The sequence below is a fragment of the Protopterus annectens genome, chromosome 1.part1 (genome assembly GCF_019279795.1).
Source record: "Protopterus annectens isolate FY-2018-M chromosome 1.part1, PAN1.0, whole genome shotgun sequence".
NCBI lineage: Eukaryota > Metazoa > Chordata > Ceratodontiformes > Protopteridae > Protopterus > Protopterus annectens.
The window spans coordinates 1,082,518,965-1,082,543,819 of NC_056726.1; the positions used below are offsets into that span (position 1 = coordinate 1,082,518,965).

Sequence of the window (24,855 nt, forward strand, 5' to 3'; positions counted from 1 at the left end):
GCTTAGTGGTATGTTACTGTGAAGATTGTGTACATGGTTGCGTGTTCTAATCCTGGCAGTGATATCTTACCTCTCAGACCAGGTTACTGGTAGTGCAAGGGTGATTAACACACATTTCAGAGGTTGTGTGTTCTATGTGTTTATTATTCTGTGGAGAACTACCTATATATGCAAGCTGTGTTTAAGGTATACTATGTAACATATAAACATCTGAGAAGATTCCTGTTAGGGGATACCCTCCATTATTTGGAACTACATCCCTGATTACATTATTCAAAATCCCTCACTAACACTCCAGAGAATCCTTGCAGAGTGGATGGGGAACAGTGGATACACCCCAGGGATCCCACATTTGGCTCTGCTCCACAGAGGGACAGTTAGTTAATTGATGGAGTGGCGACAGCAGACACCTTTTGCCTAGCTTATGAGTGGCCTCGGCAGTTGGGCATGTACTTACCTATGTATCTATGAACCTCTACATATAGTATGGACACATGCTGATAGCTTAATTTACTGTTCTGGTACTGACTTACTTTGTGCCATTGGCGGTTGTGTACAATAGTTGAGGGCTACCTATGTAGGATGTACACAATAGACCACCTATACATGACAATTTACAGGTGGTCATGTGTGTGTGTACCATCCACGTTTGCTGGGTGTGTAGGTGGAGAAGGGTGTCAGTCCATGAGTGCCTACACTGTCAGTGTGTGTGCTATACGTTCCCTCTTTGCCAAGGCATGGGCATACTGGGCACACCTCCGCATGTCTACTGGGGCTAGCACAGGGTGTTCATGGTCTGAGTCCCTCTGTGCCTGTGGGTCCCCTGACAATGGTGGTGGGCTGTGAGTGCCTTCACCATTCTGTCCCTGCTGCAGCTGTTTCCGCAGACTCATATTGTGTAGCATGGCACATACTATGAAGATGTGGGAACACGTGCCTGAAGAGTACTGCAAGGTTCCACCAGATATGTCCAAGCAACAGAACCATGATTTCAGCATCCCAAACACACGCTCAATGATGATTCTGGTTTCTGCTTGTGCCTCATTATAGCATTCTTGTATGGCTGTGTGTGCATTTCTGATCGGAGTCATCATCCACGGTTCCAGTGCATAGCCAGCATCCCCCACCAGGTGGCCATATGGGATGTCACCCCTGGCAAATACCTGATACAGCTGTGAGGTATGCCAGATGAGGGAGTAGTGATAGCTTCCAGGGCTGCCAGCACACACATCCATGATAATGCCCTGGGCATTGCACATGACCTGGCAGTTGATAGAGGGGTATCCCTTGTGGTTTATGCAGCACCTATCCTGCTCACTTGGTGGTGAATTGATGTGTATGTGTGTGCAGTCTATTGCACCCAGTACCTCCGGGTAGTCTGCCACATGGTGGAAGAGACGCATATTGCTGGCCAACTCCTCCTGCATTCGGGGGAAGTATATGTGCTCATTGGCATGTGGTAACATGGCATCCAGGAACTGGTGGAGTACCCTGGATTCTGATGCCTATGAGATCCCCATGATATCCCCAGTTGGCCTTTGGAAGGAACCTGTGGCTAGTATTCCCAAGCTTACATATACTTTCGTGTCTACTGGGATGGGTTCCCCTCTGTTACTTCTGGCTCTGAGGCATGGCCAGCACAGCTCAACAAGTTCATGTATGATATCCCTGTCCATCCTATAACGCTCTACTATCTCCAGATCATGTAGCCCCTGGTAGGTTACCCTGGGTCTGAACACTCTTCTCCTCCTCCGGAGCCTGAGATGGTTGTCAACATCATCCTCCACACCACCGTCAGTCTCCAGCACATGCTGGTGAATCAAAGCTATGGCGGCCCCTAACATGTACATATTAAAAGTTCCCCGTCTGTATACACCAATGGTGCAGAGTGTCTGGGAATACACAAGTGTGTGTGTGTGGCTTTCACACCTTATATTTTTATTTTTATTTTTTTATTTTTACATTTGTTGACCGGGCTAGTCTAACTGGATATATGTCCATTTTCAGTAGAGGCCCGGGGAGAAAAGCTCCAAGCATTAACAGTGACAAGTTTACAATATATCAAAAAAAAAACACTTAAAATCACAGTACAGAGGCAACATTGGTCTAAAGAAAAAGACACTTAAAATCACAGTACAGAGGGAACATTGGTCAAAAGAAAAATTATACTAAACACAATAATAATATTGAGAAAGATGCAAAGGAGAGAAGAGCCTTTTATATTATCCTCATGCTAAGAAGGTATTTGTAGAGAATAGAATTAGAGGTCTATGTTAGTGGAGTAGAGAAAGAGGTGAGTGCAGGAAGGGGAAAGTGATATCAGTCTGGGTTTGCACATAGACAAAGCCAGTGAGTATTAAGATTTTCTTTAAGATATTTTTTAAATAGAGAAGTAGAAGCAAGGGTTGATATTTCAGAAGGTAGCTGATTGCAGTTTTTACCTGCTCTGTTTGAGAAAAGTGAGTCACCAGCTTTGTTGTTAGGTTTAATCGAGGAAGTTAGCAGCTTATTAGCAGAGCAAAGCGTAGTCAGATTTTTGTATGGTGTAATCATATTAGTGAGGATAGGGGTGTTGTTGGGGTGGTGTAGGATCTTTTGGGTGATAAGTAATTGTTGAAAAAGTATATGGTTCTGTAATTCTAGCCATCCCAGTTGTTTGAGGTTGAGGCAGTGGTGAGTTTTAAAGGGGGAGCAAGTGACGAATCTTGCTATGCTATTATAACAGGTGGAAAGTTTGGAGAGGTTGTTTTTAGATAGGTTAGTATATATAGCAGAGGCATAGAAAAGGGTAGAAATAAGATGGGTCTGGGCAATAGTTTTTCTGGCAGAAGGGGTAAGGAAGGGTTTAATTTTATAGAGGGTCCCAAGTTTTTTATTAACAGACTTTATAGTGGAGTTAATGTGGTCATCATAGTTGAGGCGATTATCAATTGTTACACCTAGTAGGCAGGTTGTGGTATCTGGGGATATGTCGGTAGCATTGTTAGAGGTTATTGAAAAGAATGGATGGGGTGATTTATGAGTTGGAGTAAAAAGCAGTAATTTTGTTTTTTTGGGACTTAGGAGGAGGCAGTGTTGCATAAACCAATTTTCGACATTTTGGAAAACAGTTTGGGTGAGGGACTGGAGAGAGGCTATGTTCTTAGCTGTGCAGATTAAAGTAGAGTCATCTGCATATTGAATGCAGGTGGCTTGTGGAATGTTTGTGTGTAGATCGTTAATAAATAAGGAAAAAGAAGGGGACCTAGTATAGAGCCTTGGGGTACTCCAATATTTACTGGAAGTAAAGTAGACAGATTGTTATTCCAAAGTACTGCTTGCTGTCTGTTTTCCAGATAAGACCTAAACCATTGTAATGTTTGTGGATTGAGTGAATTGGCTTTCCGTTTGTCTAGGAGTAAGTTATGGTTAACCATATCAAAGGCTTTTGATAGGTCAATAAATAGTGCAGAGGAAAAAGAGTTATTGTTACGATTTTTGTTTATAGAGTCGGTAAAAGATAGCAGGGCAGTCGTTGTGCTATGGAATGGCCTGAAGCCATGTTGGCAGTTTGCCAGTAGATTATTTTGTAGAAGGTGGTTGAGTAGTTGTCTGTGAATACATTCTTCCATTATCTTAGCTATTGGGGAGAGTAAGGCAATAGGCCAAAAGTTAGAAAGTTCAATAGATGATCCACCTTTATGTAGAGGGATGATGTGGGATACTTTCCATAAGGTAGGGATTTTGCCTTCTGAGATAGTTCTATTAATAAGGATAGAGATGGGATAGTCTATGGCTTTTGCGGCAATTTGTAGGTATTCAGCTGGGAGACAGTCAGCGGAAGGGGTGCAAAGTTTCAATTTTTGAAGGAGCCTACAGATAAGAGATGTAGGTACAGGTTGTATTTGAAAGGTAGGAGATGAAGTTTTAGAGGTATTTAGAGGGGAAGCAGTAAAAGGAGATAAAGAATTGGCTAGGGTTAGAATGGCTTCTGTGAAGTAGTTATTGAAGGCATCAGGAATCTTTTTGGAGTTGGTTTGGTTGAATCCTGCAGGGGCAGGCGTAGTAGAGTGGCCTGGGTGAATAAGTTTGTTAATAACCTAACCAAAATTTTTGTGGAGTTTGTTGACTGGTTTGTTGGAGGTGAAGGTAGAAGTCTTTTTTGTCTCTAAGAATGTCTTTCTTGGTGGCATTTCTTAACTGTTTAAAGTGGAGGTGATCTGATGGACATTTGGTGGCTCTCCATTTAGCCCAGATTTTATTTCTGAGGAGCATCTTTTGCCTTGTTTGTTCTGTGAGCCATGGGGCAGATTTGGTTCTTATTCTAGAAGAGCGATAAGGTGCATGGGAATCTAGGATTTGAAGAAATCTGCTATTAAAGTAGGTCACTGCTTCATCAAGTTCAAGATGAGCCATAGGTGACCAGTCACAAGCTTGTACTTCAATTAGGAAGCTGTCTGGGTTAAAGAATTTTTTAGAACGGGCGGTTTTGAAATTATTAGTCGTTGGGATATGGACTTTCTGTCTTATAATGTAGGTAAGCATATGGTCACTGATATCGTCAGGAAGGGCTCCTGGTGTATGGGTTTCAGGGTGGTTATTAATAAGGATCCAGTCAAGTATGGTTTCCTTACTGCTAGGTTTGTGGATTCTAGTTGGAGTAGTTATTATTTGAGAGAATCCAAAGAGATTTATGTGATTAGTAGGGTTAGGGGAGCTGCAAGTAGACCAGTCAATGTAAAAGTCGCCCAGTACAATGGTCTCCTGGGGTAGGTGGGTAGAGAGATAACTAAGTAAGTTGTGCAATGGATGATGCTGGTGTACTTGGGTGTGTTTGTGCTATTCCAGCTGCAGGGTATCTTAATTATGGGTTTTACAGCAGGTACTGCTGTTGTGGGGCCTTTGGTGTTGACTTACGCTTGGCTGCTGTGATTCATCTATTGCCCTTTACTTCACTTTTCAACCCGATTCCCCTCCCATTGTCAGGCAAGCATTCAGCTGTTAGCTTTCTTGTTTTGTGCTTTCACAACCCAAAATTGTGTTGGGAAATGTGTTATGTAGCTGATCTACTGCTAGTTTGCTTTGTTCTGCTGTGACAGTTCTCTTTTCTTTGCAGTATGGCACCTCCCCTTTCCTGTTCTGCAGGTAGCTGCTAGCAGCCTTGTTAGCTGTTGTTAATGGCCCACTGTGAGTTCCTAGGTGTTAATTACTCATTTGTACTCCAATTACCATGCTGCAGCATTTCCTTATTGTCTTCCCATATCCTTCCTGTTTCAGCTGTGGTGCACGCCGCACACAGCTGTTTATCGGGTTCCGAGCACATTTTCATCCACGTTCACATGAACATTCGGTTACCTTATGTACTCTCAGCTAAGCAAAGTTATGGTTACTTCCACACCCCTATCCTGCAGCTTTGCTTAGCAACAGGCAACCCGGATTGGCAATGATCCAATGTGCTTACAGCTATGGTGGCGTGCCCCTCTCTTGATGTCATGTTTACCTCCAGGCCACTCCTCGGTGTTGTACCGCTATGCCGTGTTGTGCATCCTTATGCCAGCGGGGCGTTTGTGATTCAGTATTACTTGACTCACTTGCATGGCACTGACAACTAATTCCTAGTTACCGCACAGAACACTGTCATAGACCCTTAGCAACCCTTGCACCATGGTTGTGGTGTAGCATGCATGTCATTGACTATTATGGGGATATCACGAATTGTGTTACATTGCAGTTTTATGACATCTAAATATATTTTCCTTGTGATCCCATTTGCGCACAGATGCACTGTGGTTTTACTTTGCGTTAGTGTGGCCATGACATTAAATGTTATTTTTTTATATGTTCTGCATGCTTTTTTATGCCATTGGCTGTATATTTAGCCATTAGCATATATTAACATTATAATACATAAGTTTGGTCTGCTTTCATGGCTCCAATTTTATGTTTGACAAAATGTAAACAGTTTTTTTTTGGTTTACATTTCTTCATGCTTACGCTATGCCTGCACCACTTCATGAATCACTATACACCTTCATTTGCATGCTACACTGCTGCACATGGGGTAATTAGCATACATGTGCCGGGAGCTGCACAGCTCTGGCATACGCTGGTAGTGCACGTGGAAACAGCTCGTACCTGAATTGCTCGGCAGCCACATTTGGTGATAGATTGCCGACGCTACTCCAGCACCTGGCTCAAGCTTCATGAATCCCGGGGATTGTCTGTGTTTCTAGAGAAATTATTGTTACTTCAAGTCAAGTTTTACCACCATCACTGTCTAGTGATCATGGGGTTATAAAGATTTATTTGTTGCTAGATAATTCTGCCAAATTGAAATGTAAACCAATGCACAGAATATTAATTACAGATTATATGGAAGGAAAACAGTCACTATGTAAAATTAATTGGAGTGATGTTTTCAGTGCAAAAACTGCAGAATGGATGTGGAAAATTTTAAAAGAGAAACTGACTGTAAAAAACATGTTTATTAGGTTCTAGGCATACAAGGTCAGGGGAATATATTACCTTAAGAAGAAGATACTTAATTAAGGTGAGAAGAAGAAAAAAAAAAAAAAAAAAAATATATATATATATATATATATATATATATATATATATATAGATATATATATATAGATATATATATATATATATATATATATATATATATGGGTCTACTTTAGAAGATTAACATAACTAAAGACTGAATCCCAAAAGAATGAAAATTCAAAATACTGGACACATTTTTAATGCAGGTGCCCCCCACACCCCATATTAACAATATATACCAAGTCCAAGATTACACAGCACTGGAGAAGTGGCAAATTCCATAATTCAATATTTTGAATTTTCAATCTTTTTGGATTCGGGCTTTTGGTTTTTCAGTCTTCTGAAGTAGACCCATATATATATATATATATATATATATATATATATATATATATATATACACATACATGTACACACACACACACACACACACACACACACACACACACACACACACACACACACACACACACACATATATATATATATATATGTGTGTGTGTGTGTGTGTATACATATATCTATCTATATATATATATATATATATATATATATATATATATATATATATATATATATATATATATATATATATATATATATATATATATATATATATATATATATATATATATATATATCACCAAACAAAAGCACTTGTGGAGGAAATAAGGCACCAGTTTCTTCTTTTACAGCAATTTAATGATCCACAGCAACACAGCAACACAGCAACACAGCAATACTGCAACCACAGGAACCAGCCAAAGAACAAAGGTCATTAACGCTATATCTCACCACTGCGTTTTTGTTTAGATCACTTCCTCGGATGTGACTGAATGAGATATTACACTTTGTGTTCACTATAAATACATTCATTTAACACCATAATTGAGCAATTAAGCAATCATTTATAAAATTGATTAATTGAAGAAACCTGGCTGGAAAACCTTGCTTATGCCATATTGTGTTCACTGAAAACTATTTAAACTGGATATAACCCTTTATAAAACCCTTACATTAATATAATATACATTCATTTAATAGTGCCATATACTTCTTCTTATTAGAAAATACAAAGTTCTAAACCATAATACTTATTAAATTTTTCATATTGAACAATATATAATAAATATTGGTTAAAAATATATAATAAATATTAATTAATTAAAACAACACAACAAATTCATCAGAGCTTAGCCGCTCTCATTTTTAGAACTGGGGCAATAGATAGGGTATCATTTAATCCTGGTATTTTGTTGGACTCCAGGTGAATTTGCCATAGTAGCTCCTTATATTCAATTGATGTTTCCCACGGGCCACCCCTTACATCCTTGTCGACCACTTCTAAGACAAAAAAAGTGAAAGAGGCTTCCGCGCAGTTCACTTTGTGTCTATATAGAGCATTATTGACACACTGGTTCTTAATGTCATAATAATGCTCATACACTCTATTCCTTAGCTTTCTCTCAGATTTTCCTACATAAAATGCTTCGCAGATTTTGCACACAGCTAAGTAGACAATACCACTGGTCTGACAATTTGCATAATGTTTACTTTGAATCAACATGTCCCTACTCTTTATGTACAAAGTGTCCCTAGATATAACGTGAATACACTGATTACACCTCCCACATTTGAATGTACCATTTCTTCCTTCTCTAGTATTACCATTATTCCTTTTACTTTCAAAACAATTTTTTAGGCTTTTACCTTTTCTATATGTACATTTTAAGGGGGAGGAAAACAAGCTATCCAGGTCAGAAAATTCACCAAATTTGGTCCATTCATTTTCAATCAGTGGTGAGATATAGCGTTAATGACCTTTGTTCTTTGGCTGGTTCCTGTGGTTGCAGTATTGCTGTGTTGCTGTGTTGCTGTGGATCATTAAATTACTGTAAAAGAAGAAATTGGTGCCTTATTTCCTCCACAAGTGCTTTTGTTTGGTGAAGTCTTGCTTTTGTGCACTTGTTTCCGTTTTAATATATATATATATATATATATATATATATATATATATATATATATATATATATATATATATATATATACATATCTTGGTCTACTTCACTTGACCTAAAACTCATTTGACTGACATCCAATTGATCTAAATTTCATTTCACTGACAATTCATTTGACTGACTCACATTTCACCGACAGCTTACAATGCTGAATTTCAGCATTAGTAAATCTTATAGACAAGCACACTTAAAACACCAATAACTAACCCTTTCCACAATTTAAAAACTACATACTAACCCCCTTAACAGAAGCGGGAGAATGTACAACCAAACTAGGTTGGGGGTCTATGCCCCCCACACCCCCAAAATGTATGTATGTGTGTGTGTGTATATATATATATATATATATATATATATATATATATATATATATATATATACATATATACTTAAGAAATGGAAAAGAGTTTTAAGTACAACTTTGAAAACTGAAATAAACAAGTTGGACAAATAAAGTAAGCACAGTGTGAGATAAGATCATTGAAAATGTAAAGAAAATGTATATAAAGATATTGAGATTAATAGGACACCATTTTATAGATACATAAGATGTGGAAGATTAAAGACATACAAATTGGTAAAGTGTGTGTAGCATCTTTCCATGGTCACATCACTACTGCTGGACACAAAAAGGTGCTCACAAATGTGGGAGCAAGACGGTCACCATGCAATTAGTGCATGCGCATCATGGCTGTGCTCGGCTTCAGCGTGCAACCATCATCTACCTCATCAGTGACATGTACATCGGCTGCAGGGAATGACTAATGCTTAAGATACGAGTAGCCATTCCTTGCAATGGTTGGACAAAATTACAAGGGCCATGGGCATGTTCATGCAGGCCAGTCAGCACAATGAACACCTTAGGTATGGCCTGAGTAGAATACATGTGTGCCTGGATCACAGCTCTGCACTTTCACTGGTTTAATGCCTAAGGTAAAGCCAATGCCATGTAATACCCATGCCTCAGCTCATCAGCAAGTGCCTGTGGATTGTTCCTTAGTGACATGTATGTATACCTTGTAGGTTCATAAGTAAATAACTTACATTCCACTTTAAACTTAGTAATTTTCCCTTTCATTGTTAGAATTAAACTATCCTATTTGGAGTTAGATTGGCCTTACCCATCCCATGGTCAATAATTATGTATTGAGAAAAACTGGGATCATACCGTGGATAATTTGAGGGACCCTATGCATGGGATAAGGCATGTAGGAGTTACCATTGTCCGTTACTAATATTGTGGGCAGTTTTGGGGTAAATTTTCTATTACCCATCCCTGGAACCAAGGTGCACTTGAATATGGACAGAAAACGTCTTTGTTTTATTTGGAATGGGAGTCTGTTCCAGAGCAATGGTATACTCTGTAAGATATCCCTGCCCCTTCTAGCCATTCTGTTGATGTTTCAGAACAGGTTTATATCCCTAGAATATTTTGATATCATCTGATTTACTTACGGGCAGTAATTTCATCAGTGCTGGGTCAGAGGATGTCTTTTATTCCAGGTACAGGTCATCTGTTAGCAGCCTGTAAGATACCAAGTATAGTGACAGGTCTTTGTGTTGGTCCGTGTATAACATATTGTTTAGGCCATGGATCCTTTTAGTTAGGTATTTCTGTATGTGTTCCAGTTGTTGTATGTCTCTGGACAGAAAAATACAAAAGAAGGCATTATATTTAATGCCTGACCTACTGGGAGCTAGAAAAAGTGAATAATAACATCTCTAGATCTATTTGCTATTGCTTTATAAGCTGCACAATGTAGAAGGACTTTTTATCACTGTGGAGACATTTTGGGCAAATGTTAGGTCATTGTCCACATAAGTCCCCAAATGCTGCATAACTGGGTCAATGTTCAGGGGTGTTTTGTCAGTGTAGTGATTCCAAGGTGTAGATGACTTTCCAAAGGATAACATAATGCATTTTTAGCATTTAGCTTCTGTCCAAGATTTTGACACCAGTTATTTGTTTGTTACAAATCTTCCTGCAGGATGTCTAAGCCAGTTATGGATTCAATAAATCCTCCAAGCTTGTAATCATCTGCAAACTTAGTCCAGCAGAGCCCTTTGATATTGGCTTTTACTACAGAAAAATAGATTCCAGACAGGGGAGTTCCCAGCAGCAAATCATGGGGGAATCTACTGGTGGCTGGTCTCTTTGTGGAGGTAACTTCCCCTATTTTGATCTCTTGTACTCTGGATGTGAGCCAATTGGTAATCCAGTGGGTGGTGTAGGGATTTCTTCCCAGTTTGTTTAGCTTTTTTACTATGCCTGAGTGTGTGATTCTGTCAAAAACCTGGACCAGGTCAAGGCATGTGGTGCGTACTGTTTTACCTTCATCTCTTGCTTTAGTGACCTTTTCAAAGAAGTCCACTATGTTGAATAAGCATGATCTGTCCTTGAAGAATCCAAACTGAGCCATTTATTACATTTTGAGGTTTTCTAAGTCCTAATTGATTAGTTCCATTCTAAGTCTTTCCATGGTTTTGCATATTACACTCATCAGACTTATGGGTCTTTAATTGCCTGGGTCTGTGGAAGGGCCTCCATAATGCAGGTGAATAACTATAGTTTTTCTCCATTCATTTGGTACAAAACCAGTATGAAGGCTGATTGTGTGTGTCTCTGGGGGGGGGGGGGGGTTATAAATTATTCTTCATGTAGTTTAAGATACATATAGGGATATTACCTGGACCCACTTATGCAGTATTTTTAGCTTTTGCTAACACGTTCAGGACATGGTCTTGTGTGTTAGTAGGTTTCAGGTATATCTTGTGGGTTAGACTTAGGGGAGGGATTGGTTAAGTTTGACTACATTTATTGTCTAGTAGGTTAGCTCTGCCTTCAGCCTTACTGTAGTTAACATTGCTGAACAACAGCAGAACATATTGCTGCATTCTGTTTCTGACATCACAAGCATAACTAAAATGGCCTTGTGAATGTCTTTAACTTGGATGGCTATTTTAGTCTCATACTTGGCTTTGAGGATTTTATTAAGATCCAGAGCTGTTTGTTGATTTCAGGGGGACAAGGGGGTGCATCATTCTGGGAGTTACTGTTCTTAGTTTTAGTGAAAATTCTCTTCTTCTTCTACATTCCCACATACTTAGTGGAGCTACTGGGTTTGGTGAGGTTATAAAGCTTGTCAGTTTATCACTTTGGAGAAGGTAGTTTGTCTTAGAAAAAAAATGAAAGGTACTTTAGATGGTTTACATTTTTATTTCAAAGGAGATGGCTTTATGGTCAGGCCTAACAAGTAACAGAGATACACAAGGAATGGTGCAGGATGTCCCCATATTAGTAAGGACAAGATCCAAGATACTGCTTCCCCTAGTAGATACTTTGACTAATTGTTCCAGGACATTTATATTGGCAATATACAAGCACTAGTGGTGGTGTAGGTTTCCAAGTCATTACCGGATAGCTAAGATGACTTAGAAAACTGATACTGGGTTCAATACTGAGTGATTTCAGTTCCTTTAGATAGACATTGTGGTTATTTTGGGTCACAGAGGGAGTTCTATAGGTAGCTAATATATAGTATGTGACATTTGTGATTATTTGTGCATCACGTGCTGCTTTACCATCGTTGATGTGAATCTCTTCTGGGTGAAGATTGAGACGTATCCCCACGTTTTCCCTACTGCACTGTATCTGGTCTAAATGCCACAAAATAACATCCACAGAAGGCATTCTAGTCAAGGAACTATTTATTTAGCACTTTTGTCCAAAGATTCATCAGAATAAAATGGCAAAGTGTCAACCAACCTTATATACTGTTTTACATACTCGATTAAACAATTGATTGAGCAATCAAACAATTAAGATCTAAAAGTTCAGCAAAGCAGCTTTTAAAGCAACATTACACAATATAACACATATCCTTATAAAAAGCACTTAAATATAAATGCTCTCATTTATTCCAGGATGCATATCTGCTTGTAACCTAAGCTGCCAAAAAGTGTCTCTCCTCAATTTTTGTAAGCTGGTCTAAATGTGTGGAAAGCATTATAGCCCTGCACAGTCAGAAAGACTCTGCTATTTAAACCACATCTCAGTCATTACAAGGACATCAACATTCTCCAAGGTGAGAAGGGCATTTAGGGAGTGGAGTTTCTTGTTTAGGCTCCTGCCATTGATTAGTAACACCTTTGTATTTTCCTTTGCTTTCTTCATTATGTTGGTAAGTTTATGAAGATGGCGTTGCCTAAAAAAGGCACTAGTCATTGGAAAATGTCTTTGCCAATAATCAAAGCATTAGAGAGAACAGATGCAGACCTTCACTGATGAAGCAGCGTGGGCTGTCCAACACATCCTATCAGGCTGACGAATATTGGAACCCCTTCAACTGACACCAAAAACTTAGCCAATTATTGAGGTAAATTATTTTTATTCATACGGGGGCATAATCCTTGGAGAAGGTAGAATGTTGCTCAATGCCAAGTTCATACCTGCCTGGGACACACATTTTGAGAGCTCGATCATATTTTTCTTCATACAATCTAGGGAAGATATCTAAATTCATTAACAACTACACACACTATAAGGAGATGGGGTAGACATAATTGTTAAGGTGTTTACCTCATACACACTTGGTACAGGGTTTAATTCTCACCCTTAAATGAAATTGGATAGGCTTAAAATGGTCCACAAGGGCAGGTAGCCTAGCACTCACCTCCTGTGACAATCATACTGGCATACCTCTCAAATTCTCAGTGCAAGAAATCTGCACAATGACAAAAATAACAGGGGGGGGGGGGGGCAAAGGGTCAAAAATAGGGACAGAGTTTAACTATTGCCCCTGTAAACTTAGAAAGTTGCTAGAATAACAGGTTTGGAATTATTATGCATTTTATGAAGGATATGAAGTCTGCAATTCAAATGTATGTCATTATTTATTATTATTTTGTTACTTCAGTCCTCACTGGTTCGCTAGAAAAACACACATGTTATGAAGAACAGACCAATATATGAGGCAAAAATCTGGACATTCTGTGAAAATCTACACAGTTGAGAGGTGTGTATACTGGTACGTGTTGTTCAAGGCCTTGACTGCATTTGTGATCCGAAGGATCCTGGCACCAGAAAAGCAGCTATCCATCATTATCTCCTTGCTCCGCCTGGTAAGAGGTACATCTGTATGACTTACAATGGAGTCACCTATAACTAGAATGTTTGGCTGGGTAGATAAAAGCCTTACGTGCTCAATATCCATGACACTGAAACTCCTTGAACTACATGAGGTGGAATGATTAACCTGCTCAGTGTGATCTGTACCTCTGTTGCAGTTTAGAGGTCTTTGAACTTTAGGCAAGTTCATCTTTAGTACCTCAGCATATGATGGATTATATTTATTGTGATGGCCTTGGTGAGGTGTGGAGCGTGGTGTACTGCTGGCAGTTTTGGTGTCTGAGTTCATTGTGTGTGAGATTTTTGCCTCAAAGGACATTATGTACACACATCTCTCGCACTGTGTATTATACTGTTTGATGATCATTAGACTTCATAAGACAACTTTTCCACTGGCTTAAAATACTCATCTCAATCAGGCTGGCTACAGAAGTTGTTGGGAAATGTCAGTCCATGGTTTTACCAGGAATTACTCAGGAGGCAGGGATGGCTATAACTGCTTAGAGTTCAGTTTGTTTAGGATACTGCTTGGGTGGACTTTCTACTCAAGCATGGGGAAATGCCTAGTTATCTGGCTGGGGAGTAGGAATGTACTGAAGAGCAATTTGTGTTTATTCGCATTTGGAATAGGTTATTTGATATACAGACCTGGATTTCTAAGGTTGTACAGATTTTGCAGGTCTTCTATAGGGAAAAAATCTCTTATGCACACAGCCCACTAGACAGAGAGAGAGACAGAGAGAGAAAGAGTCCAATAGAGGCAATGCAACTTTTTGACAAAAAGTTAATTTCTCACAGTTTAGAGTTTTCCAGAAGTTCATAGTTTAATAGGTGATTATTAGGTAAACAGCCCCAGCAGGCCTTTATAATCTCAGCTATGCTTCCCAAGTGTATCCGACAAGTTTTGATATCCTGGGATAATTTTAAGGGGTATATGTAGGCTTACACATGGGTGGCCAAGCATTTGTAGGCTACAGATCTGTCTAACAAAGACGTAAATGCCAGAGCAAGGGAAAATGTTTGATTCTCCCACCCATTGGTCCTAGTTATGCTTAAATTGAGTTAAGGAAGAACTCTGCTTCACATGGATTGGATGACTGTTCCAGAGAAGGGGTAGTCTCTGAGATGCATACTTGTCCCTCCATCGTGTCCTATTTCTAGCCAAAGAAAACTAGTTGTATGTGCACCCCAGAACTGACAGCCATATAAATTACATGTTAAAGAAATGGCTCAGAAATTGATTATAGAACATCACTAGCCAGAAACTGAATAATGAAAAATAAAGTGCATGCTATTTATGTCACAGATGAGGTTTAGATTTTTAGATCAGATACTTCTGAAGTTGTTTTCCTGATGTGCAACAGGTCTATTAGAGTTAGATTAAATGATGCTTTGTAGGTGATGCATAAATCACATCTAAGGAGTCTGTAGGAGGCTGAATAAAGGGATAGGGTTTTCAGACAGTCCTTGTAGAACATGTTGTTTATAGCCTGTATTCTTTTTGTGAGGAACTTCTGTGGACACTCATGTTTGTTGCATAAACATGGTGAACTACACACTGAAGGGGGTATTGCACTCAATGACTGGATTAATGAGGCCCAAGGACAGTGGAAAAATTACATCCTTGGATCTCAGGGCCATACCCTTGTCTATAAGTTGTGTAACATAGAATGATTTCATTACTACGGCAAACACACAATGGTCAAAAACCAGTTTACTGTCTACATACATTCCCAAATCCCTCATTATTAGGTCTACACTAAGAGTTGTATTTTCAGTGTACTAGTTTCCAGAGGTAGTTGTATCCCAAAGGATATTATTATGAATTTATTGGCATTCAGTTGTAGACTATGACTCCAGCACCAGTTATTGGTCTCTGTTAGACCTTTTCAGAAGATAGTTGTGTCTTTGAGGGATTCTGTGACTGCACCTAGTTTGCAATTGTCCTTGATGTTAGGCTTGACGTCAGAGACATAGATGTCAGAAAGGACTGACCCTATCACCATGAGGAATTCCACTGGAGGCAGGCCTTTTTCTAGAGGTATACTCCCCTATCCTAAAATATTCAGTGCTATATTTTTGCCAGTTAGCTATCCAGTGAATGACATAGGGGTTTAAACCTAATTTCATGACTTTGTCTAAAATACTCAAGTGGGTTACTGTCTCAAATGCTTTGGCAGAAAAAGACCCTTGGTATCTAGCTCTTTGCTGATTATAACAGACTAGCTAGAGAGTAATCCATTCAAATAAACCTAATAGTGGAGTTCTGTGACTTCTGAAACTGGAGCAAGTCACTGTTACCTTAGTCCACTGACTCTGAGCCAATGACCATACGTAGGTTATAATTTTAGAAAATTTAGCCTTTACACAGGGGCAAATAAAAAAAATTAATTAGTGTACAAACAGTAGGGAGCAACAAGGATGGCAGCTTTCTACGTATCAGTGGGTTCTAGGGCAGACAAGAAAAGAATAAAAACTGTAGCAGTGTGGTAAATAGAAATGTAGTGGAACACAACTTTAAGCAGGCAAAAGATAAGAAGAATATAAGATTCTCATAGCAAAACTGGAATGCAATCAGCTGTAGAAGCATGGAAGCATAAATCCTGCATTAAAACATTCAGTGCTGTCACTATTGTAATCCAAAGTCCAGACTAAAGGCCCTGACTAGGTAGAGATTTATCAGTAACTGATTATTGGAAAATGCAGAAATAAATGACATGGGTTGGGAGGGGTGGCATAATAGTTAAGGTGATTACCTTATAAACAAAAGGTGCAGGGTTTGATTCTCACATGGGGTAATCAGCTAGGCTTAAAATGGCCCACAAGGGAAGTAAGCCTAGTACTAACCTATGAACAAAATTAGGCTCAACTCCTGTAGTAATTCCATCATTTGCAAAATAAGTTACAAGACGAAGGTCCCAGGATAAGTTCAAAATACAAACAGCTAACTTTTACAAGTAATTCTATTTCTGGAGTTAGAAGTGCAGTACAATGTATAAACAGTGCTCAGCTTCTGCAGAAATTCACATTTCACAGTACAATTTATAAACAGTGCTCAGCTCCTACAGAAATTCACATTTCACAGTACAATGTATAAACAGTGCTCAGCTCCTGCAGTAATTCACATTTCACAGTACAATGTATAAACAGTGCTCAGCTCCTGCAGTAATTCACATTTCACAGTACAATGTATAAACAGTGCTCAGCTCCTGCAGTAATTCACATTTCACAGTACAATGTATAAACAGTGCTCAGCTCCTGCAGTAATTCACATTTCACAGTGCAATGTATAAACAGTGCTCAGCTCCTGCAGTAATTCACATTTCACAGTACAATGTATAAACAGTGCTCAGCTCCTGCAGTAATTCACATTTCACAGTACAATGTATAAACATTGATCAGCTCCTGCAGTAATTCACAGTACAATGTATAAACAGTGCACACCTCCTGCAGTAATTCACATTTCACAGAACAATGTATAAACAGTGCTCAGCTCCTGCAGTAATTCACATTTCACAGTGCAATGTATAAACAGTGCTCAGCTCCTGCAGTAATTCACATTTCACAGTGCAATGTATAAACAGTGCTCAGCTCCTGCAGTAATTCACATTTCACAGTACAATGTATAAACAGTGCTCAGCTCCTGCATTAATTCACATTTCACAGTACAATGTATAAACTATGCTTAGTTCTTGTAATAATTCACATTTTCCAATGCAGTGTATAAATAATGCTCACCTCCTGCAATAATTCACATTTCACAGTGCAATGTATAAACTATGCTTAGTTCTTGTAATAATTCACATTTTGCAATGCAGTGTATAAATAATGATCACCTCCTGCAATAATTCACATTTCACAGTGCAATGTATAAACAAAGTTCAGCACATGCAGTCATTCACATTCAATGTATAAACGATAGCTCTTGCAGTAATTCACATTTCACAATGCAATGTATAAACAGTGCTCAGCTCTTACTGTAATTTACATTTCACAGTACAATCTATAAACAATGCTCAGCTCTTGCAGTAATTCACATTTCACAGTACACTGTATAAACAATGCTCAGCTCTTGCAGTAATTCACATTTCACAGTACAATGCATAAACAATGCGTAGCTCTTACAGTAATTCACATTTCACAGTACAATGTATAAACAGTGCTCAGCTCTTGCAGTAATGTACAGTTCACAGTACAGTGTATAAACAATGCTCAGCTCTTGCAGTAATTCACATTTCACAGTACAATGCATAAACAATGCACAGCTCTTACAGTAATTCACATTTCACAGTACAATGTGTAACAATGCTCAGCTCTTGCAGTAATTAACATTTCACAGTACAATGTGTAACAATGCTCAGCTCTTGCAGTAATTAACATTTCACAGTGCAATGTATAAACAATGCTTAGTTCTTGTAATAATTCACATTTTGCAGTGCAGTGTATAAACAATGCTCAGCTCTTGCAGTAATTCACATTTCACAGTGCAATGTATAAACAAAGCTCAGCTCTTGCAGTAATTCACATTTCACAATGCAATGTCTAAATGATACTCAGCTGTTGCAGTAATTCACATTTCACAGTGCAATGTATAAACAATACTCAGCTCTTGCAGTAATTCACATTTCACAGTACAATGCATAAACCATGCACAGCTCTTACAGTAATTCACATTTCACAGTACAATGTATAAACAATGCTCAGCTCTTCCAGTAATTCACATTTCACAGTACAATGTATAAACAGTGCTCAGCTCCTGCAGTAATTCACATTTCACAGTGCAATGTATAAGCAATGCTCAGCTCTTGCAGTAATTCACATTGCACAGTACAATGCATAAACAATGTGCAGCTCTTACAGTAATTCACATTTCACAGTACAATGTATAAACAATGCTCAGCTCTTACAGTAATTCACATTTTACAGTGCAATGTATAAACAATGCTCACCTATTGCAGTAATTCACATTTCACAGTGCAATGTATAAACAATTCTCAGTTCCTGCAGTAATTCACATTTCACAGTCCAATGTAGAAAAGATGCAGCTCCTGCCATAATTCATATTTCGCAGTACACTGTATAAACAGTGCTCAGCTCTTGCAGTAATTCACGTTTCACAGTGCAATGTATAAACAATGCTCAGCTCCTGCATTAATGCACATTTCACAGTGCAGTGTATAAACAATGCTCAGATGTTGCAGTAATTCACATTTCACAATGCAATGTTTAAACAATGCTCATCTCTTTCATTAATTGACATTTCACAGTGCAATGTATAAACAATGCTTAGTTCTTGCAATAATTCACATTTTGCAGTGCAGTGTATAAACAATGCTCAGCTCTTGCAGTAACTCACATTTCGCAGTGCATGGTATAAACAATGCTCAGCTTTTGCAGTAATTCACATTTCACAATGCAATGTATAAACCATGCTCACCTCCTGCAGTAATGTACATTTCACAGTGCAATATATAAACAATGCTCAGCTCTTGCAGTAATTCACATTTTACAATGCAATGTATAAACAATGCTCAACTCTTACAGCAATTCTCATTTCACAGTGCAATGTATAAACAATGCTCAGCTCCTGCAGTAATTCACATTTCACAATGCAATGTATAAACACTGCTCATCTCTTGCAGTAGTTAACATTTTGCAGTGCAATGCATAAAGAATGCTCAGCTCTTGCAGTAATAGACATTTCACAGTGCAATGTATAAACCATGCTCGGCTTTTGCAGTAATTCATGTTTCACAATGCAATGTATAAACACTGTCAGCTCTTGCAGTAATTGACATTTCGTAGTGCAATGTCACCAAAGCCGTAGATGAGGGAAAGGTGGTTCATACAGCCTATCTTGACCTCGCCAAGGCTTTCGACACCATTCCCCATTCTGGAATTATAGCTAAACTCACTAAACTAGGTATAAATCCCTACATCACAAGATGGGTTGCCAACTGGCTCACTGACAGAACCCACACTGTAAAAGCTGCAGACTCCAAATCTGACCTCACACCAGTGACAATTGGAGTACCACAGGGTTCAGTCCTGGGACCTCTCCCATTTGGAATCTACTTCTCTGAAGTACAGGCTAACACAGAAGGCCTCTGGCTAATGAAGGTTGCAGATGACTGCAAACTAGGAACCATAGTCAAGTCCCCAAATGATGTGGACATCCTACAGAAGGGCCTAGCTGAGACAGATGCCTGTTGTCCGAGCCATGGCCTCAAGCTCAATGCCAAAAAGTGCAGTGTCATCCCCTTTGCTCAAAACTCTGTACCCATGAATTACCACATAGGCAGCAATCTACTTAACACCAAATGTGTGATAAGAGACCTTGGGACCTAGGTAGACAGTAGTCACTCCTTTGATAGTCATATCGCCACAGTAGTCAGGAAGTCCTACTATGTGGCACGTCTCATCATAAAAGGGTTCTCATCCAGGAAAAAAGTGGTCATTGTTCCCATCTACTCGACACTCATTAGACCCATTATAGAGTACAACACCCCTTTTGGAATGTACCTCACAAGACATCTGCAGTAGCTGGAAAGGCCACAGAAGTGCCTCACAAAGAGGATTACTGGCCTCAAACAAATGCCCTACACTGACCGTCTCAAAAAACTCCAGCTTTACTCCGTAACATATCGCCTACTCCAAGGTGATCTTTGCCTAACATGTAAAGCTATGTCAAACCCAGAGCTGTTGGACATGCTACACCTAAAGAAATCCCAATCCCTCTGAGCTACATACTCTAGGAACCTAAACCTTGTCACCACAGTAAACAGGACATGCTGGAGGGATAGATTCCTGTCCCAGAGACTTCCCATACTCTGGAACAGGCTACCCATCTATGTCAAGCAAAGTTTTTTATTAGCACTCTTCAAGAAAAATCTTGATGAGTGGATGGAAAATAGGAAATACACCCCGGGGATCACTTCTGTGTCTGTGCTTGACAGTGGCATAGGAAAATAACTTTCTTGGGTGGCGAAAGCCAGGGAACCTTGTTGGCTAGGCTTACATAGGCCCTTGGGCCGTTAGCCTAGTACCTACCTATGAACCTATAAACCTATGTAAAAACAATGTTCAGCTGTTGCAGTAATTGACATTTCACACTACAATGTATAAACAATGATCAGCTCCTGCAGTAATTGGTATCTCATGCAGTAATCGACATTTCACAGTGCAGTGTATAAACAATGCTCAGCTCTTGCAGATATTTACATTTCGCAGTACAATGTATAAACAATGCACAGCTCCTGCAGTAATTCACATTTCACAGTGCAATGTATAAACAATGTTCAGCTCTTAAAGTAATTCACATTTCACAGTGCAATGTATAAACAATGCTCAGCTCTTGCAGTAATTCACATTTCACAGTACAATGTGTAAACAATGCTCAGCTCTTGCAGTAATTCACATTTCACAATGCAATGTATAAACAATGCTCAGTTCTTGCAGTAACTCAGATTTCACAGTACAATGTATAAACAGTGCTCAGCCCTTGCAGTAATTTACAGTTCTCTCAAAACTGTAAATGAAGCTACATGACTTAATTCTCAGAACAAGCTAAAAAGTGTAAACAGATAACTTTATTTGGCTAAAACATAGAAAAAATAAGAAAAGAAAAAAAAACAGTATTGTCACAAAGTCCACTATAAGTACATCTGAAACTATTCAAACAGAATTGAAATAAAAGTTTTTTTAGGTTTATAAGTTCAAAAACAAGTATTAGGCTAGCTGCTCTTATGGGCCATTTTAAGTCAGTCCAATTTTCCATACAAAGCTGAGAATCAAACCCTGCAGCTTATGTTTGTGAGGTAAAGAACTGAATCATTTCATACAGTTCAGGGCTTTACATAATTCTCAGAGTCTTGAAGAAAAGACTTAAAGAAGTGTGATGTTCGGCTAGGATTCAAATTCAGACTCTCTAGATTACTGGTCTAGGATTCAAACCCAGCCTGTCTAGATTACTGGTCTACAAACCCAGACTCTCTAGATTACTGATCTAGCTGCTTTATCATTAAGCCACTGAAGCAGCTTAGAAAGAATGCTGGCATGGGTATTGAACCCACAGATACATAGTATTCCACAGTACAGCTTACATGCTTTTTCTGTTGAGATACCTTTGCAGATATGCATGCTCTCCATGTTGGTGGTATTTCTGATTCCTGTGTAGCATATGAGGGATGCACTTGGAGAAGACATCTTTTACTAAACACTGGTGATGCAGAAGGGCAATCCTAGGCCTGTTCAGTCCCCTCAACTGTGGCGGAGAGAAATGCTCTCTCCACTGTTATTGTTGCTGCTACTGCCACTGTGTGCTCAGACTATGCCATGTTCACATTGCTTTCACTGTCAACCTCTGCGTATATGTTAACCTCAGGTGCATGCAGACCCATACTGCTGGGTCCTATCACAGTGCAACCTGTGAAAGCATGCACATGTGTTTTTGTTTCTGACTGAACTCTGCTGGCCCCAGCACCTCCAATTTGACTGTATAAGGCATTATTAACGTGTAAATTGATTATTCTTCATTTTCTGTGATTGTATCATTATTATGGTTACTGCAATTTGAACAAAATGTTTAACTTATATTAAGTGAAGCATCATTGCTCACAGACCCACTTTATGTTTCATACCTGATGTTAAACATATTGAAGTGAAAATATTCTATATTCTTATATTGCACTGAAGTATGGGGATTTATAATCTAGTTGCTATCACCACAAGTAGCTGACCTTGTTGGATAGTTATGGAGGGAGAGCGGTGTTGTAGGCCCCAGACACAATTATAAATTAAGCTTTGATAAATACAGAGTCTGAGAGGAGAAATCCAACTACCAAGTTATGAGGGAGGTATATTGTCAATAGCAGGAAATTCAGGTTTCACATATGCAGTCCTGCTATTATTTTTTAATGCCTGTATGGGAGAGTCTGGGAAATAACAGAGATGCCACTGACCAGATAGGCAGGGGAGGCATGTGCATGGAAAAAATATTGGGTGACTTACAGAGACCCTGATCTGCAATGCGTGAGAAAAACGGCCAACCACACTGCTCATAACTGCTATGTCTCCAGGCTGGTGATAATGAATTGCTTCACCTACAGAATATCAAGGATAACTTTCTGAAGCATTTGTAGCCTACAGGAAAAAAATAAATTAAAAAAAAAAAGAAATGCATATGGCAGAACACTCTTCTCCAAAGGAAATCATTGATCATGTGATGTCTAAGTGTGCGCTGGCAATAATTCACTCTTTAGAGGAAATTTCTTCCTTTTACAATTTGATGCAACCCAATAGTTGGTATATGTATATATTAGTTTGGGAGGTGTTTGAGGCTTTCCCCCGGAAAAATACAAGAAAAAGAATCTTTGTGATTTTTTCCATTCTGCTGGAATGCCGACTTTCACGAAGTCGGAGTCTTTTAGTAAAACCTAAAGATTCATGGAGCTGAGTATGTAGAACTGTGCGTGGCTTACATGTCCTGCTCCTTTAAGTATCTTTTGTATTGAATGCTAAACATGCATTACACTAACCAATACACAGCTGTTGTGTTCATGTACACTTTAGTTTTAAACCAATACTTATAGACATGCACTAAAGTCATTGTCATTCTTTAAAAGACACAGGACTTGAATGTTTATAACTGCTATTGTATTTTATTTTTTAGGTGTTAACTTTTCAGTTATGACTATCATTCGATTGTGTATCGGATTTGCTGTTCTCCTCCTGATGTTTATTTTTCTGGCTGAGTCAAGATGGCAACACAGCAAAGGTGGAGTTGCTAAACAATATCTCTCATGAAGAAACACTGCCGCAGTAATATTGTGATGTATTTGTGTAGCACATTTATTCATACTTTAATACCCTTGATGTTTCTCCGCATACAGTAAATTCATACCTTTTATAATTGGTCAGACCACAAAATCACTCTTTGAATAAATACATGACTAAACTTTGTTATACTTTTTATATCAAAATACTGCAAGTACCTTATTTTTACAATGGGTGTGGATGTCAGTAGCAGAGTACAGCTTGATCTACCAAAAGCTTTATCCTGGGATGAATACATTGAAAGTCATCTGCTCTTTTGCAAGTATTGTACCTTCATTTTTTATTTATCTTTCATAACTTATCTAGATTATGCAGATGTAATGCAGCTATATATTCTGACATTTCAGGCCCGCAGAGTGACAGATTTTTTATAGGGATGTAAGTGTAACAGTAAGCTGCAATCACTAACTTTTCCTATAAATCATGTCTTTTATTGCTATGCATGTGAAGTAAAAGAAGCAGTAATTCACATGCCACAAATTAATGTAGAAAAAATACAAAAATGTATTGGTTTACCAAATGGATTGCTGTACTCAGAACACAATGAGGCCTACTAGAGCTTTTTCAGATTTAACTACTGAATGAACCTGGAGTAAATCTTCCCATGAGTTCCCTACTGCATGATGGAGATAGCAATATGAATTGCAAACTGCTGAATTTTATTTTTGTTATGCTTTGATAGCGCTCCATTCCTTCATATAGAAAGGAATACATTTGTATATCTATAAGCTGTACCAGAGTTTAATTTGAGAAGCAGCCTTTCTAACAAGCAGAGAGATGAGCAGGTGAGTAGAACCAGCCAGTCCTTATTTCAAGGCAGAATCTGTGTTAGTTTTGTATTAAAAAGTTTTATATTTATGCTTAGTAAAACACTGTGCCAAGTTTATTTTACAGCTATAGCCATGTAGTGCCATACATTCACCCACCCACACACAAAAGCACTCTTCTGTGAAAACTATGATCCCAGGTCATTTAACTCAGATGCTGTAACAGTGGTCCGAGCACCTGACTTCTCTCCGATTAAGGAACACAAACAATGTGCCACAATTCTCGTCATGTTTTACAGTACTGACACTAGATGTGGTGTGACAGGCATAGGGACTTAAACAACAAACTTCATGACAAATCCTAAATTTAAAATCAGCCCTTTGCTGTAGCAGAAGGCATTTGTGCATATCTGGTGAATGAGGAAACAGTGCTGATTGACTTACCATTTGTAGCTGATGAAAAAAGATGAATCTTTGCATGGAAACCCCTTGTTTTAATGGCAAAGAGCTATGGCATATGCAGGATCTAGTATGGCAGACTGGTACAGGCACAATCCTCATAACAACAGCATACTTGGAA

At 38.7% G+C, this 24,855-nt stretch overlaps 1 protein-coding gene across 2 annotated transcripts in view; it reads left to right on the forward strand.

The window, feature by feature from the left end:
- Positions 1–23,629, forward strand: part of LOC122808951 — a 787,628-nt gene extending 763,999 nt beyond the window's left edge. For both annotated transcript variants that reach the window (XM_044080112.1, XM_044080121.1), the window contains one exon: positions 23,345–23,629. In XM_044080112.1, coding sequence (XP_043936047.1) covers positions 23,345–23,478 — 134 coding nt within the window. In that variant the 3' untranslated portion in view covers positions 23,479–23,629. The remainder of the gene's footprint in view (positions 1–23,344) is intronic.
- The last annotated feature ends 1,226 nt before the right edge of the window (positions 23,630–24,855 follow it).